The 13,336-nt window shown below is 38.3% G+C and overlaps 2 protein-coding genes across 3 annotated transcripts in view; both read left to right on the forward strand.

The window, feature by feature from the left end:
* LOC116707412 (placenta-specific gene 8 protein) overlaps positions 1–2,140 on the forward strand; it is a 10,140-nt gene extending 8,000 nt beyond the window's left edge. For both annotated transcript variants that reach the window (XM_032544738.1, XM_032544739.1), the window contains exon 4: positions 979–2,140. In XM_032544738.1, the coding sequence (XP_032400629.1) occupies positions 979–1,143 (165 nt within the window). In that variant the 3' untranslated portion in view covers positions 1,144–2,140. The remainder of the gene's footprint in view (positions 1–978) is intronic.
* A 2,055-nt stretch (positions 2,141–4,195) lies between these two features.
* Positions 4,196–8,856, forward strand: ponzr4 (plac8 onzin related protein 4). The gene is made up of 4 exons (XM_032544740.1): positions 4,196–4,339; positions 5,171–5,284; positions 6,245–6,399; positions 7,925–8,856. The coding sequence occupies exons 2-4, from the start codon at positions 5,182–5,184 to the stop codon at positions 8,024–8,026; spliced, it is 360 nt and encodes a 119-aa protein (XP_032400631.1). The 5' UTR covers positions 4,196–4,339; positions 5,171–5,181; the 3' UTR covers positions 8,027–8,856.
* Positions 8,857–13,336: the final 4,480 nt, after the last annotated feature.

Consider the following 13,336-nt stretch of genomic DNA (forward strand, 5'->3'; position numbering starts at 1 on the left):
GGGGGGGGGGGGACTTGGACCTGGGAGCTTATATGCAGCCTGTCTGATAATCAGATGCAAAACTCCTGTGGATGATCAGGCACTCAGGGGTGGCAGACCTGAAACACGAAAAACCAAACAGCTCTCTTCCAAAAAGAGGCCAGAGTAGCATTAGAGAACGTAACATCACCCCTTTAATATCAAATTCACAGTTAATACAACTGAATGCATTTTATCATGCTCCATAACTAGCCTGTCAATGAAGTTCACAAGCGCATTATGATCATGGCTGATTTTCTTTTGAAGATTTGATATTATGAAAGAATACAATTTGAACTTGGCAGTGAGGAAACGAGACGTTCTAGAATTTAAAAGTGACAGAAAATGGTCGTGGAGTTAGAGCGCTGACTCAGTGTCATGAAGGAGAACGCACATGCTCAGGCTGCACATGGAAAGATTGGAGCCGCCTTCTGTTTCTCAGACTTTATTGATTTATTTAAGCTCACCCACCAACATTTCCATACTAACATTACTGACAAGCCATTTGTCCTGGTTGCTGTTGCTAAGAGCAAAGACTTGGCTGCAAGAAACGTACTGTCCTCCGAGGGATTATATTTACTGAAGCTGAAGAGCCCGACCATTACTGTGGCTGACAAACACATCTATTATATCTATATCTATATATATATATATATATATATATATATTAAATCTATTAACTTCAAGGGGCCGCATCACTGTATAGTACATTACTCCTTTTTTTGCTTTTTGATAATTGTTGCATTTACCTAATTTTGGACTGTTGTAACATAAAACAAAAAGAACTGTAGAAAAGCTACAACAAATGTCAAATGTGAGTGTGATTTCCGAATATGAAACCCAGATATGCTGCACTGTATATCATAGAAAATGTCTTTTTTTTTTGCACCTAAATGCAAATGTTAACCTTTTGTTCGAGCCTCCCACCTGTGTTCAGGCCTCTCTCCGTGTGTCTTACAGGGAAGTGTGTGGAGCGACTGCCTGTACGGATGCTGCTGCTATCCTCTATCTTGGCTCCAGATCTCCAGAGAGCTGAAGAGAAGAGCAGCATCCCACGCCTCCTCCTCTTCCTCCTCAGCCAGATACACTGCTCTGACCACCCTGCAGGGGGCGCACCTGGTCTAGGCACATGCAGCACTCCTTTTGTTTTAATTTGTCTTTTTATTAACGGGTTCTGAAATGTGCATTCACTAGTGAAACAATCTCAAATTGTCAAAATGTTACAAAAAAAATGGTACAAGAAGCAACAGTCTTCAAAGAAAAAAAGAAAAGTACAGGACATGTGCAATAATACAAAACCATTTAATAAGATAAAGTATACACAAATTTGAATACAAACATGAACACACACAAGGTTTCACCTAATTTGTTATACAATTATGAGATTTGCATGAATTAATTGTTTTGGTTAGTTTTTCATGTAGTAGTCTTAAATCCACACGCAGCCCTCCTGTGTTCTGTCCTCGGCTGCAGCCTGCCCTCCAGTGTTCAGGAGTTGATTTAATCACACTTCCTCCAATCCGCGGGCACTCCCTGTTACCTCAGAGAATTCAGCCAAGTCACAACGTTCAGCTTGTCCCCTGATGAAGTGAAAGACGTGTGATAACAGTTAAACATTAGACCAGAATCGTTGTTTTGAGTAGCAGTGGAGGAAAGTAACTGAGCACATTTACTCAAAGCGCAATTTTGAGGTACACTCTAAGAAATAAATCCATAAAATAACAGAAAAAAAGGTCCTGGCAGCTCATTACCTGTAATTAAAAACTAAAATTGTGTGTGCAGCCGAAGTAAAAACCCAGAACATTTTCTGTTAAAATTTTAATTAATTAAGATTTTGAAGCTTGTTTTAATGCTTTTTATTTACTCTTTTGGCCCTTTTTTCTTTTACACTTTCAACATTTTCAATGCTTTTTGTTGCACTTTTGAAGCTTTTTTTTTTAGGCTTTTGACGCTCCCTAATCCAGGTACTTTCTACTGAAATGCAAACAGATTAATTGTGTTGCTTTCGCCTCCATGGACACCAAAAGTTGCCGGAGCACAGATAAAGGTCCCATGATGCATTCTGAAATGTAAATAAACACAAATACAACTGTGAATCACGTTCTATCGAACATTTCTATTAGAAGACATACAGTCATACAACTGTTATTAAACAGATATTTCTTAGAGTGTACAGTAATCCTACTTTACCTGGGCATTTTCATAATACTGTATACTTTATTTATCCGTGTAACTGTTCAGATTAGGATATTACACAAAAAACAACACTTTATAAAATGCAGTTCATTGTTACAGATTAACCCAGTGATGCTCAACTTTTTTACCCTATGATCCTAAAAATTCTAAAAAACAATCTAAAATTTCCTTCGGGATGAATAAAGTATCTATCTATCTATCTATCGATCTATCAATCGATCAATCGATCTATCTATCTATCTATCTATCTATCTATCTATCTATCTATCTATCTATCTATCCCTTAAAAAAGCAGTGTAGTTGGAGCTATTTGTCATGTTTCAGATTTCACTAGATTCCCCTCTAAGCTGGTTTTATTTAAACAACTATTTAAAGGTTTGAAAAATCTAATATTTTCTCAAAGAATACAGCGTAGTGTGAAAGTTCAGTGAAACAATTTGTGTAGCAGAATTTCTTCTCAAATGTTCTTCTTCATTCCCATCTCACGGCCCCTTAAAAGCATCTTGTGACCCCTTTGCAGGGAGCCCAACCCTAGGTTGGGAACCAGTAAATCTAACTGTCTGAAGTAGATAAACAACCTTCAATCTAAAAGTCCTGCAGAATGAGTACACCACTACTTTTGATATGTATCAAAGAGTTAATAATAGAGTCAAAGCTATAGTGTGTAGTTTCTATTGCCCTGATGAGGAACAAGACTGTTATGTCATATATATACCGCAGAACGCTAGCTTCACTCTTGTTGCTACCCTTCACAATAAAAGTTCAATTTAAATTCAGAGCATTTTGCTAAAAGGAAACTCAATGAAACGGCTTACACAACATGTTTTGCCTACCTTAGATATCAAACAAAAGCCAGGCATGTTATCGTGTGAAGTTGCTGTGAGCTGTAAGTTCACCACTTCCAAGCTTAGGTCAGAAGATAACGTTATCTCAGAGCCCCTCACTCTGGGCACATGCCTTTGTCTCACTCTGACCTGACCCGGGTCTGGTTCCCCAGCTGCCTTTGCCATGTACTGTATGTATAATAACGCCTGTTCTCCATCACTGACATTTTCCCCAACATGACGGGACATCTTGACGTAGTGGAATGTAAGGAGCACTCACTCTTACTGACCCAAAAAGAAAAAACGACTGCTCGACTTGGATCCCAGGCAGGCATTGACTTTTCAGAGCTTTCAACCTGTCTCTAACTGGGAACGTCGGTACTGGCAGTGGTGGAAGAAGTAGGCCTACTCAAAACTTTTTTTTGCTGAAGTAAAAATATTAATACCATGAAGTTCAATTGTTTAATTAAGGTAAAGTGACGATTGAAAGAGGGGCATTATCAGCCCATTGTACTTAAATTCACTTTCAACGTCTTTCAAGGTGGTGCTTTTAACTGTAATTTAAAGCTGGATAATTTAATGAATAATATTGCATCATGGTTTAACTGTTATATTTTGAGAGTACAATTTGAATCGGCAACATAACCAGCAACCTTTTTCTGTCAGGTAAATTGCAAATTGCACTACTACAGAATGCAAAAAGCCAGTACTATCCAGATGAGTTGCATATTTTCATTCTGTAAGTTATTACAGAGTACAATGAGTTCATATAGGGACTTTTCTAAACATTATCATGAATCTTTAGCTGCTTGGGGCCCTTTTGTCCTCGGGCTCCAGGCAGTTTGCAGGTGCCAAAAATTCCTCAATGCAGGGAATAATCTTGCAGAACCCAAGGAAGAGCAGAGTGAGTGTGAAGTTATGTGGATGACGGTTCTCGAGACAGTCGCATGCAGCAATGCCACAGGCCAAGCGATCCAGTACCGAACAGGTATGTTTTAAAGATCAAGATAAACGTAATGGAATACATTCTGTCTTTGTTCTAATCAGCCTGTCTTGAAAACACACTTTAATGAGATAATGTGCATTTTGTGGCACGATGACGTCTGAGATGCATAAGGTGCGTGAGGGCCAGACAGTCTGATGTCTGACTGTCAATGGTGTTGACACAAGCAGGACTGGACAGACCAGTCAGTGGGAAGTATGCTGTGGTGTCCTGTCACGTTCACAGCTCTGGAGTAAGGCTATAAGATGCCCCGCTGCCCTGCAGATCCATCACTTCATTGAACTTGGCTCACAGTAAGGTAAGAGAACTTTAATAATTTACATATTGAATCGTGATTTCCTGTTTTTATGTTATTTAAGGGGTTGCGTGATCTTCTGCAACCTGTGAATTTGTGAAACCTTTCAAAAACAGAAGTAGAACACCTGTTCACCTACTGTCAAGTCTGTTAGCTTTCAGAAAAGTTGAAGATACGACATGTTTGCTTGATGACAGCAATGTGTAATTGTAAGCTTATGAGTGTGCACTTCTCCATCCTAAATAACTAGAAACTGAAAAACGTAGTGTTACATTTGTGACATGGGATCTCAAGTCTGGCACTGCTCCATAGGCCACACATTTAGAATAGAAACTTCGAGACTGCTATTTCAAGACAAATGCAAGTTCACAAACTACTGAACTGTTCTAAATGCTAAAAACTAAAATCTTGTAATGAAATATTGAAAATGAAAAATATGATTTCTAATGTCTAATTTTCAAGCTACTTTTGTATTCAGTGTAACAATTAATTAGCTGTCTTTATACTTCATGAAAATGACCCACAAACACACTTGCTACACAGACATGATAACTTAAAAGTGGTGTTATGGCCCTTTAACCACCACATGATTGTAGAAAATCACAATGATAACAACAGCACAGTACACTAGTCTTAACAAAGTCAGACATCCTTAATGAAGACATGATTGTTTGGAATAAGTTAAGAAGTAGAAGGCAGAAAATGCACAATATTTATTCCTTCAATTTAACTGAAATCATTACAATCACCATAGAGCCACCTAGATATTACCAGACAGTGAGGATGGAACAAAACTGGAATATGTGAATGGCCCATTCTCTATCTTTTTGTCAGAAGCTGAAATCATGTCTAAGATGGTTGTGGCCCAGCCGAGGCCCTTCATCACAACCTCCATATCCAATGAATGGACCTCCGGCCTCTGTCAGTGCTTCCAAGACCTGCCCCAGTGTAAGTGCACTTTCATCAGGTGAACGTGTTATATGTTAAAGTTAGTGATAAAAGGTGATGCTCAAAGTAGGTTGAAAACTTGATGATCACTCACAGTTATCTGGGTTTAGAAATGCCAGCAGACAGATTGGAGATCAGTGGGTGTAGTGAAGTATTAAGACATTGCTGTGTACTACTGTTCTTGATGGCGCAATATGATTGGATAATGCAGTCCAATGGCATTCTGCATACCAACGGCAGCGGTTTGTGTCAGACAATAGGGGATATCAAATCCCAAAACTGAAGCACTAAATCAGTCTGATTTGTTTGCCAGTTTTGTTTTAATAAGCAGTGAAAAATCATTTTTCCTATTTTCCTACACTGGAACTAAGTAATAACTAAAACATTCAAGAAAAACTAAAGTGATGTAGTTACATTGGCACTTTAAAAAAATCTAAAAAACAGAAAGAATGTTAATTATTTTAGTTTATTTGCTATATTTCACTTCTGAAAAAAAGAGACAGCATGAATTTCCATTAACTCGTGGCAGTGAACCAAAAAAATTGAACAGACTTAACATGAGATGGAGCTGTGCCGTACTTTCAATACAAAGGTAGCGCATGCATTAAACATATTTATTATATTACGGCCAATGTCCAATCTCTGAGACTACTAACTACTTTAAAAATTTAAAAAAATATATTAAAACTAAAACTGAACCTTTCAGGAAAACTAAAACTAAACTTCAACTAGCATACACACTCAAAAAACTAAATTAACTAACATAACAAAAATAAAAACTAACATAAAACTAAACCTAATTGGAGGGGAACAATGATGTACTGTATGTACACCTTTAAGAGACTTAACTGTTAAAAAGGGGATATTGGGATATAACCATGATGTTCTCACGATGCTGTAAAACCTTTTAACAAGCACATTCCTGCTGTTGAAGATAAATGTGACTTTTTTTCTTTTTAGGTTGCTTGGCCTTCTGGTGTCCTCCTTGCTTCTACTGTAAGACGGCCAAAGAGGCCGGGGAGTGTGTGTGTTTACCTCTGCTGGATGGTTGTGGATGCATCCCTCCTATAGCCACAGCCGTCAGGGTGTCAGTACGCCAGCGATATGGCATTGAGGTACAGACGCTATGCTAGCCTACCCTGGTGTTGATAAAATGCAACTTCGTTGAGAATTGTGTTAACCAGCATAAACATCAGTGTTTTATCTGATCCCTGATCAGTCTTAAACCTGTTTAGCCTTTGATCACCATGGGTATTTACGTTCCTATAGTGTCCAGCAATTCAATGTAACGGGTGTTGCATTACAGCTTTCGTTGCGGACCATTTATTTAGGAAGACTTTGACAATGAGTAATAACAAAGAAATCTGCTGTGTTGTAGAACATGTTGCTGTGTCATGCAAACAAATCTACTCTGTAATGAAAAAAGCCGTATGGTGCAACCCTAGAAAATTATGTTCCCAAACAACAAAACTACAGTCTCAATTCCGATCTGAGTAAACTGTATTTACCAGCGAACTGACAATTTTTAAATACTTGGTTAACGCTGTGAATTGAAACTACATGGTCTGTTCAGGCCCCCCAGGAAGTCCGCCGGGGTTTGAAGCCAATTTGACACATCGGCCAAACAGTCAAATTACGACTTCTGTGTTCATCACATGATGCCACGCGGTGGAGGGCGACATATTGGGCACGGTACGGGAGTCAATTTCATTGTTGGTAACGTGATAGGGACGGAATAGAGCATGGAGATCAAAGGAAGCGGGCGGGAGCGGGACAGAGTAATGTGTGTTTAGAGTGTGAGAAGATCTCCTTTCAGAATTACGTAATAAAATTGCCTAGGCCTGCAGGCAATGCATGTATATTTTAGCCAAAATTTCCCCGGCAACCGCAGTATTTGACCGCGGTTAACCAAATGCACACACTCAATATCAACTGGCGACAGACAGCGACAGACAACGTCGGTTTTCTTTTCTTTCTTTTCCGCCGGGTGGCGCAGTGTCTGACAACTTTAGACAACACAGGGAACAAGGTTTGGGAGACTTTCTCTTGGGATTTTGCAGGACAGGATTTATTTTTGGGGGGGGCAGTCACGTGATTGGGACATGACGGGAGTAATTTCGTGGTCTTGGGATGGGAGCGACAATTGATTAGCGTGTCACCCTCCATCACGCGGCCCAAAAAAGATTTTCCCCTATAGACTTACAAGGGTTGTAAATGGGTTGTACTGTAGGTTTAGTTTGACTTTTTGCTTTCACGTGGGACACTACCAGCGGTCTCCTAAGTCAAAGCCCCGTGTTGGTTGGACCCATCCATGAACCCAAAAAAATATTAGTTCAGAAACATATTTGTGATTTGTCCAAAACCAATGTGATTGTGGAAAAAACATGTTTCCCTGGAAACTTATTTGAGAATGCAGTTTAATTGTGTAGGAACGTAATATGTGAATCACATTGCACTTTTCTGCTTTTTTGCACTTCTGGTCAGATGCAAACTGCATTTCATTGTCTTTGTACTCTGCACAATGACAATAAAGTTGAATCTACTCTAATCTAATTAGTGATCATAAACCATTGGAAAGCCTTTGTTATTCTCCTTTTGACAGAATGTCTACCCGCTCTTATCTTAACTGTGTCTTTGCAGGGCACGGTTTGCAATGACTGTGTGTACGCCTGCTGCTGCGGGCCCTGCAGCTGGTGCCAAATAGCAAGAGAGATCAAAACAAGGAGGAATCCCATGCTATAGATAAGAACAATACGCTGCTGGAGCATCAACACTATCAACGTCATCGCCACCATCAGTGGTGTCTCTCCATCATTAGCGTTTTTTGGGAATAAGAGGGGAGAAGTACACTGATTTGTGATCTATTTAAGCACGTCTGCCTGTATGGAATGTACTATAGCTGGTTAAAAATCACCACAGGAGGGTCATAAGAGTTGGATCACTCAATGACAGTAAGATAAGATAAGCAGGTACTTGAAATTCGCGGGGAAACTAGTTGCCTTGAACCGTCTGAGTTCTACACAAGGTGAAACTTTACAGGTGAAGTTGTATTAACACAGAGCGCTACGTTGATACAGTAGACAAATCAACTTTACATTACTAGTAAATACTATAAATATAAAAGTTGCCTAAAATAACCATGTTAAGAAACATAAGAAATATAAAACATTAGGCTACATATTTCACTACTACAGAAATGATTTGTTAATACATACACAGATTTGTTTTTTCTTTATCACAGTAAAACCTATGTATAATACAATTTAATTTGTTGGTTCCAGTGCATCATAAGTACACAATACATGTTTTTAACAAATTGTGTTGCAAGGAGAATTTCACTCAGTAGACTGAATAAATGATTTCCAATCTATGAATAAGCTGAGTCACAGTGTTTCCCTGCCCAGACCCGATCAGTCCCCACCTGGGTCTCGGTCATGGTGCAACAATAAATGTAGATAAACATGAACACTAAATCAACCATACGCAACTAAAACCCCGATAACAGAAATGCACACCCAACATTAACAGAACACACTTTGACTGGGACCTCAGAACATATATTTGTTCCTTCCCATGAGCATTGAGAAGCCCCTGACTGCAGACCCGCAGACACGTTGAGGGGGCTGGGTTTTAACGTTTAACCCAGCCCTCAATTAACCTTTTAAACTCTCCAGCATTGACCCTGTCATTTCATGCAATTCAGAGTGAATTTAGCAGTATGCACCCACGTTCGGACAGCCCTTTTTAGTCATAAAAATGGAAGTAAGTGTGACTTTATAGTGTTTAGTTTTCAAAAAAAATTAAAAAAGCTTGTTATGTCTATTTTAAGTGTCTGCACAAGTTGAGCAGGCTGAGGTTGGATTGGAAGGCTAACTCCCTTCTTTAACTGCTAGCCTCAAGTAATCTGAAAGTGTGGAAATTATTTCCATTGAGGACAATGTTCCAGTGTGTTGTGCATGGACGGTCTCTGAATCGTCTGCAACCAGGAGATGAAGGAGAGCTCAGATCCACAACACCCAGCACATCTTGTCTCTGCCCCCCAGGCATAGCGCGGTTAGCGCGACCAGTGCAGGGGCTAGCGCCCATGACTCGCGTGTGGATGATAGCCTGTACGTCTTGTGTAGATCTGTCTTTAGTGTAGATCGTCTTAGTGTAGATAGTTCGTGTAGATCTGTCTTTAGTGTAGATATGTCTCAGTGTAGATCTGTATTCAGTGAGATCTGCTTTAGTGTAGATATGTCTTCAGTGTAGTAGATATGTCTTTAGTGTAGATATGTGTCAGTGTAGATATGTCTTAGTGTAGATATGTCTTTAGTTAGATCGTCTTAGTGTAGATAGTCTTCAGTGTAGATCTGTCTTTAGTGTGATATGTCTTCAGTGTAGTAGTCTTTAGTGTAGATATGTCTTCAGTGTAGATTGTCTCAGTGTAGATGTCTTTAGTGTTAGATAGTCTTCAGTGTAGATATGTCTTTAGTGTAGATATGTCTTTAGTGTAGATATGTCTCAGTGTAGATATGTCTTAGTGTAGATATGTCTTTAGTGTAGATCTGTCTTTAGTGTAGATAGCATCAGTGTAGACTGTCTTAGTGTAGATAGTCTTCAGTGTAGATATGTTCAGTGTTGATCGTCTTAGTGAATATTGTATTAGTGTAGATCTGTCTTTAGTGTAGATAGTCTTCAGTGTAGATCTGTCTTTAGTGTAGATATGTCTTCAGTGTAGATAGTTTCAGTGTAGATATGTCTTCAGTGAATGAGCCCACAACTCAACCAGTGGTCTCCTTCTTAAGCGGTTTTATTGTGTAAGACCGCCAGAGGAAACAGGTGTGTGAGAGGCGATCTGCCTTATATGAGATATATGGATTAAAATAATTTCTTTTGTGTTACTCATCTGTTTGTTTTGCTTTTTTTGGTGCTGTAAAAGGAAATTCCCCCGCTGTGGGATGAATAAAGTATCAATCTATTATTGTTTTGTTATTATGGTTGTAATATGTTATTAAACTTTTTCATAATTATGGTGTTATTATATATATAATATATATATATATATATATATAGTATATATATATATATATTTATAGAGTATATTAAATATACATACTATATACATTATATATATCTGATATATGATAGTGTCACGATCGTTTGATTTTGATAACATTAGAAAGTATTAGGTTGCAATTGATTATGATAAATATATTCAAATATTCTACTTTTATCATTTAATTTATTATTGAAGTATTTAATGTTTTGTGAAATGTGTCAATATTGTATTTCATAATAGATTAAATTAAAACCAAAGTAAGTTCATTAGTTTAAATCGTTGCATTTCGCCAATCCAGTAAGGTTCTAGTCCCACATGGAGTAAATGAGTTTTGGGGGTACGTGGACGGTGGGACTGGGGCGGAGTTAAACGTTTGACCCCGCCCCTCAACGTGTCTGCGGGTCTGCAGTCAGGGGTACATGTGAGCATTTGCAACAGTTCAATCGACCCCACCCCTCCCATACAGAAACTAAACGTCCTTAGTAATCTCTGCTTAACATGATTCTGTGCACTTCATGCTTAAGCTGATTATTACAAACAATTATTGTGGTTTAGTAATGAATATGTTTGTTTTTTTAAAGATTGTTTTTTGGGGCTTTTCCCTTTATTGACGGGATGGACATAAAAGGGGGCGCTTACTTCACTTTCAGATGTTTGATTTATATGTTCCTTTGGATAATGGATTGCTTGTTCACTTGTATTACTCATTATTATTTCAATGTAGATATGTATGTATGTTTGTACATGTACTGATTTTCACTTCTTATATTAAAACCCAAAGAGGTAGAAACAAAGTGTCAACTTCCATTCAGCGCCTATATCAGGTTGTAAGTTGTGGCTCACTGTGGATGCATTAGTGATAAAATCTTGTTAAATATATATTATTATTAAAATAAGGACATTGGACAGCTGTTTTGATTACAGTTTTTCCTCAATCGACTATTAAACTTCGTCAAACTGTTTGACCATTTATGAACATTAGGTCAGTTGTTCACATGACTGTAGTCATTTATAGTTGCTTTGGCAAAAAATGCATTGAGTAAGTCTTGTAGTACAAAATAGTATGCATTCATTTGCTATTGAATCATATTACACTCAAATGCAATTATACACATCTTCATTGTGTAAATCCCTACATTAAAATAGAGCAATAGCCTGTCACACAGATCAATAATAGTTATGTTGAATTGTTGTATTAATTTTCAGATGAGTAGACTTAGGCTATATGGAAATATAATTCAGTTTCCTCACATTTTTGAGCAACCAATTGCACACAGGTGACAGGTGAGGATGTCAGCAGCAAATTGTTGTAGTGGGGGGGAGATTAGATGACCCACGAGGTGGATACATTTGCAGCATTTGCCAATCTTGTACAACAGTTCCTCCTCATTTTGCTGTTGTGTCATTTTTCTGTACAAGCTTTCTTTATATACTATACGTTCTTGGCCTGTGTGTACATTACATACAATGAGCATGTATAGTGTGTGCCATGGCTGTCATCAATACTATTAAGCTGCCGAAGTATACAGTGTTAGCAACAGGACAAAATACCTATGGAGTAACTAGCACCGTTTTAGAGTATGCTCTCATTTGACAAGATGTCTTTGCATTTTGACTGTCTTGGTCCAAGCAATGATAAAGGAACCTTTTGTTTTGATGGCAATAATTTATTCATTGATGGTTTTATTTACATTTGAAACAGGAGTTCATTATTTTGATTGAGTAATTAACACTTGCAGGTCACATAGAGTGATGTTCTAAATGTACCACGTGGTGTGACAATTGTATTTATAATTTTGACAATTGTAAGTTTGTTTCAGTAAATGTGCCAAAGCGAGAAAAACGTAATAGTAATAGTACATGCTAGGTATGTGAGTAACTGGTATGAAAACTGTCATGGGGATTGAAGTGAGTCATATCACGACGCAGAACAATTGAAGGAAGGAAAGGTTTTGAACCATATGAGCGAGTACAGATATTTGGGCTTAAGGTCAACTTTTGCAAACGTGCTATAGATGTTGAAAGACTCCCATGAGAAAAGAAGTATAATACATGTTTTCATTCTCAGACCTTCTTTACTTAAGCAATCACCATGACGATGAATGTTGTTATCAGCAACCAGCAGCCTCAGTCCAGTCTGCGTCTCTGATCGCTGTCCAGTCCTGTCTGCATTTAAATGAATGCAATCCTCTGTAGCACAGCAGGTTTCCACTACACCTCATGTGTGTTTGCATTCCACTGGTGCGTGCAAATATTGTCAAAGACCCAGTCTCAACCTGGTAATAAAATCCCTTCTGGGTGATCGCATCAGAAGTGGATAGCTCTAAGTAGAGGTTAAAAAACTCCCAGGACGCATTGTGATCTGATCTAAAAAACCACATTCGGAGGTGGTCTGAGCCGCATGTCCTGTGTCCACAATAAAGACTCAACCGTGAGTGGAACTACGTCTACTCATTTAAAGTATTTCTCACGTTACAGAAACCACTGAGTGAATCGTGTGTTTTTGATTTTTATCATACTGTCGCTGACGTGTTGGTTGCTATGTTTCCATCCACACATTTTTATCCAAATTAAGTGATATCGAATGAAAAATGCCTTATGGAAACAGTAAAATTCGATGGAATCGACTCAAAGGAAATACGTTCGGTCTCATCGGATTTTATCTTGATCGATATACGGCTGTCAGCTGGCATATACTGATCATGTGTTGGTAGACGGTGCGATCCATTTTGTCAAGAAAAACTTTGTTTGCTTGAATGTTGTGCGATTCAATGCGAAAATGAATGGAAACACCTTAAAACGTCTAAAATCAATTTAATATACCAATTTGATCGCAAAACAGCATGTGACGTCACTACGCACAGGTTTTTATTTGCTTTAAAGCCGTTAGATGGAAACACTTTCACCAGCTTTATTCACATTCATTTTTTACCAAACTTCAGATAATTCGATTGACAAGTGGATGGAAACTTAGCTGGTGTTTCTGTTTTGTTGCTGCCTCCGGTATGCAT

The sequence above is a fragment of the Etheostoma spectabile genome, chromosome 19 (genome assembly GCF_008692095.1).
Source record: "Etheostoma spectabile isolate EspeVRDwgs_2016 chromosome 19, UIUC_Espe_1.0, whole genome shotgun sequence".
In the NCBI taxonomy this organism is placed as follows: Eukaryota; Metazoa; Chordata; class Actinopteri; order Perciformes; family Percidae; genus Etheostoma; species Etheostoma spectabile.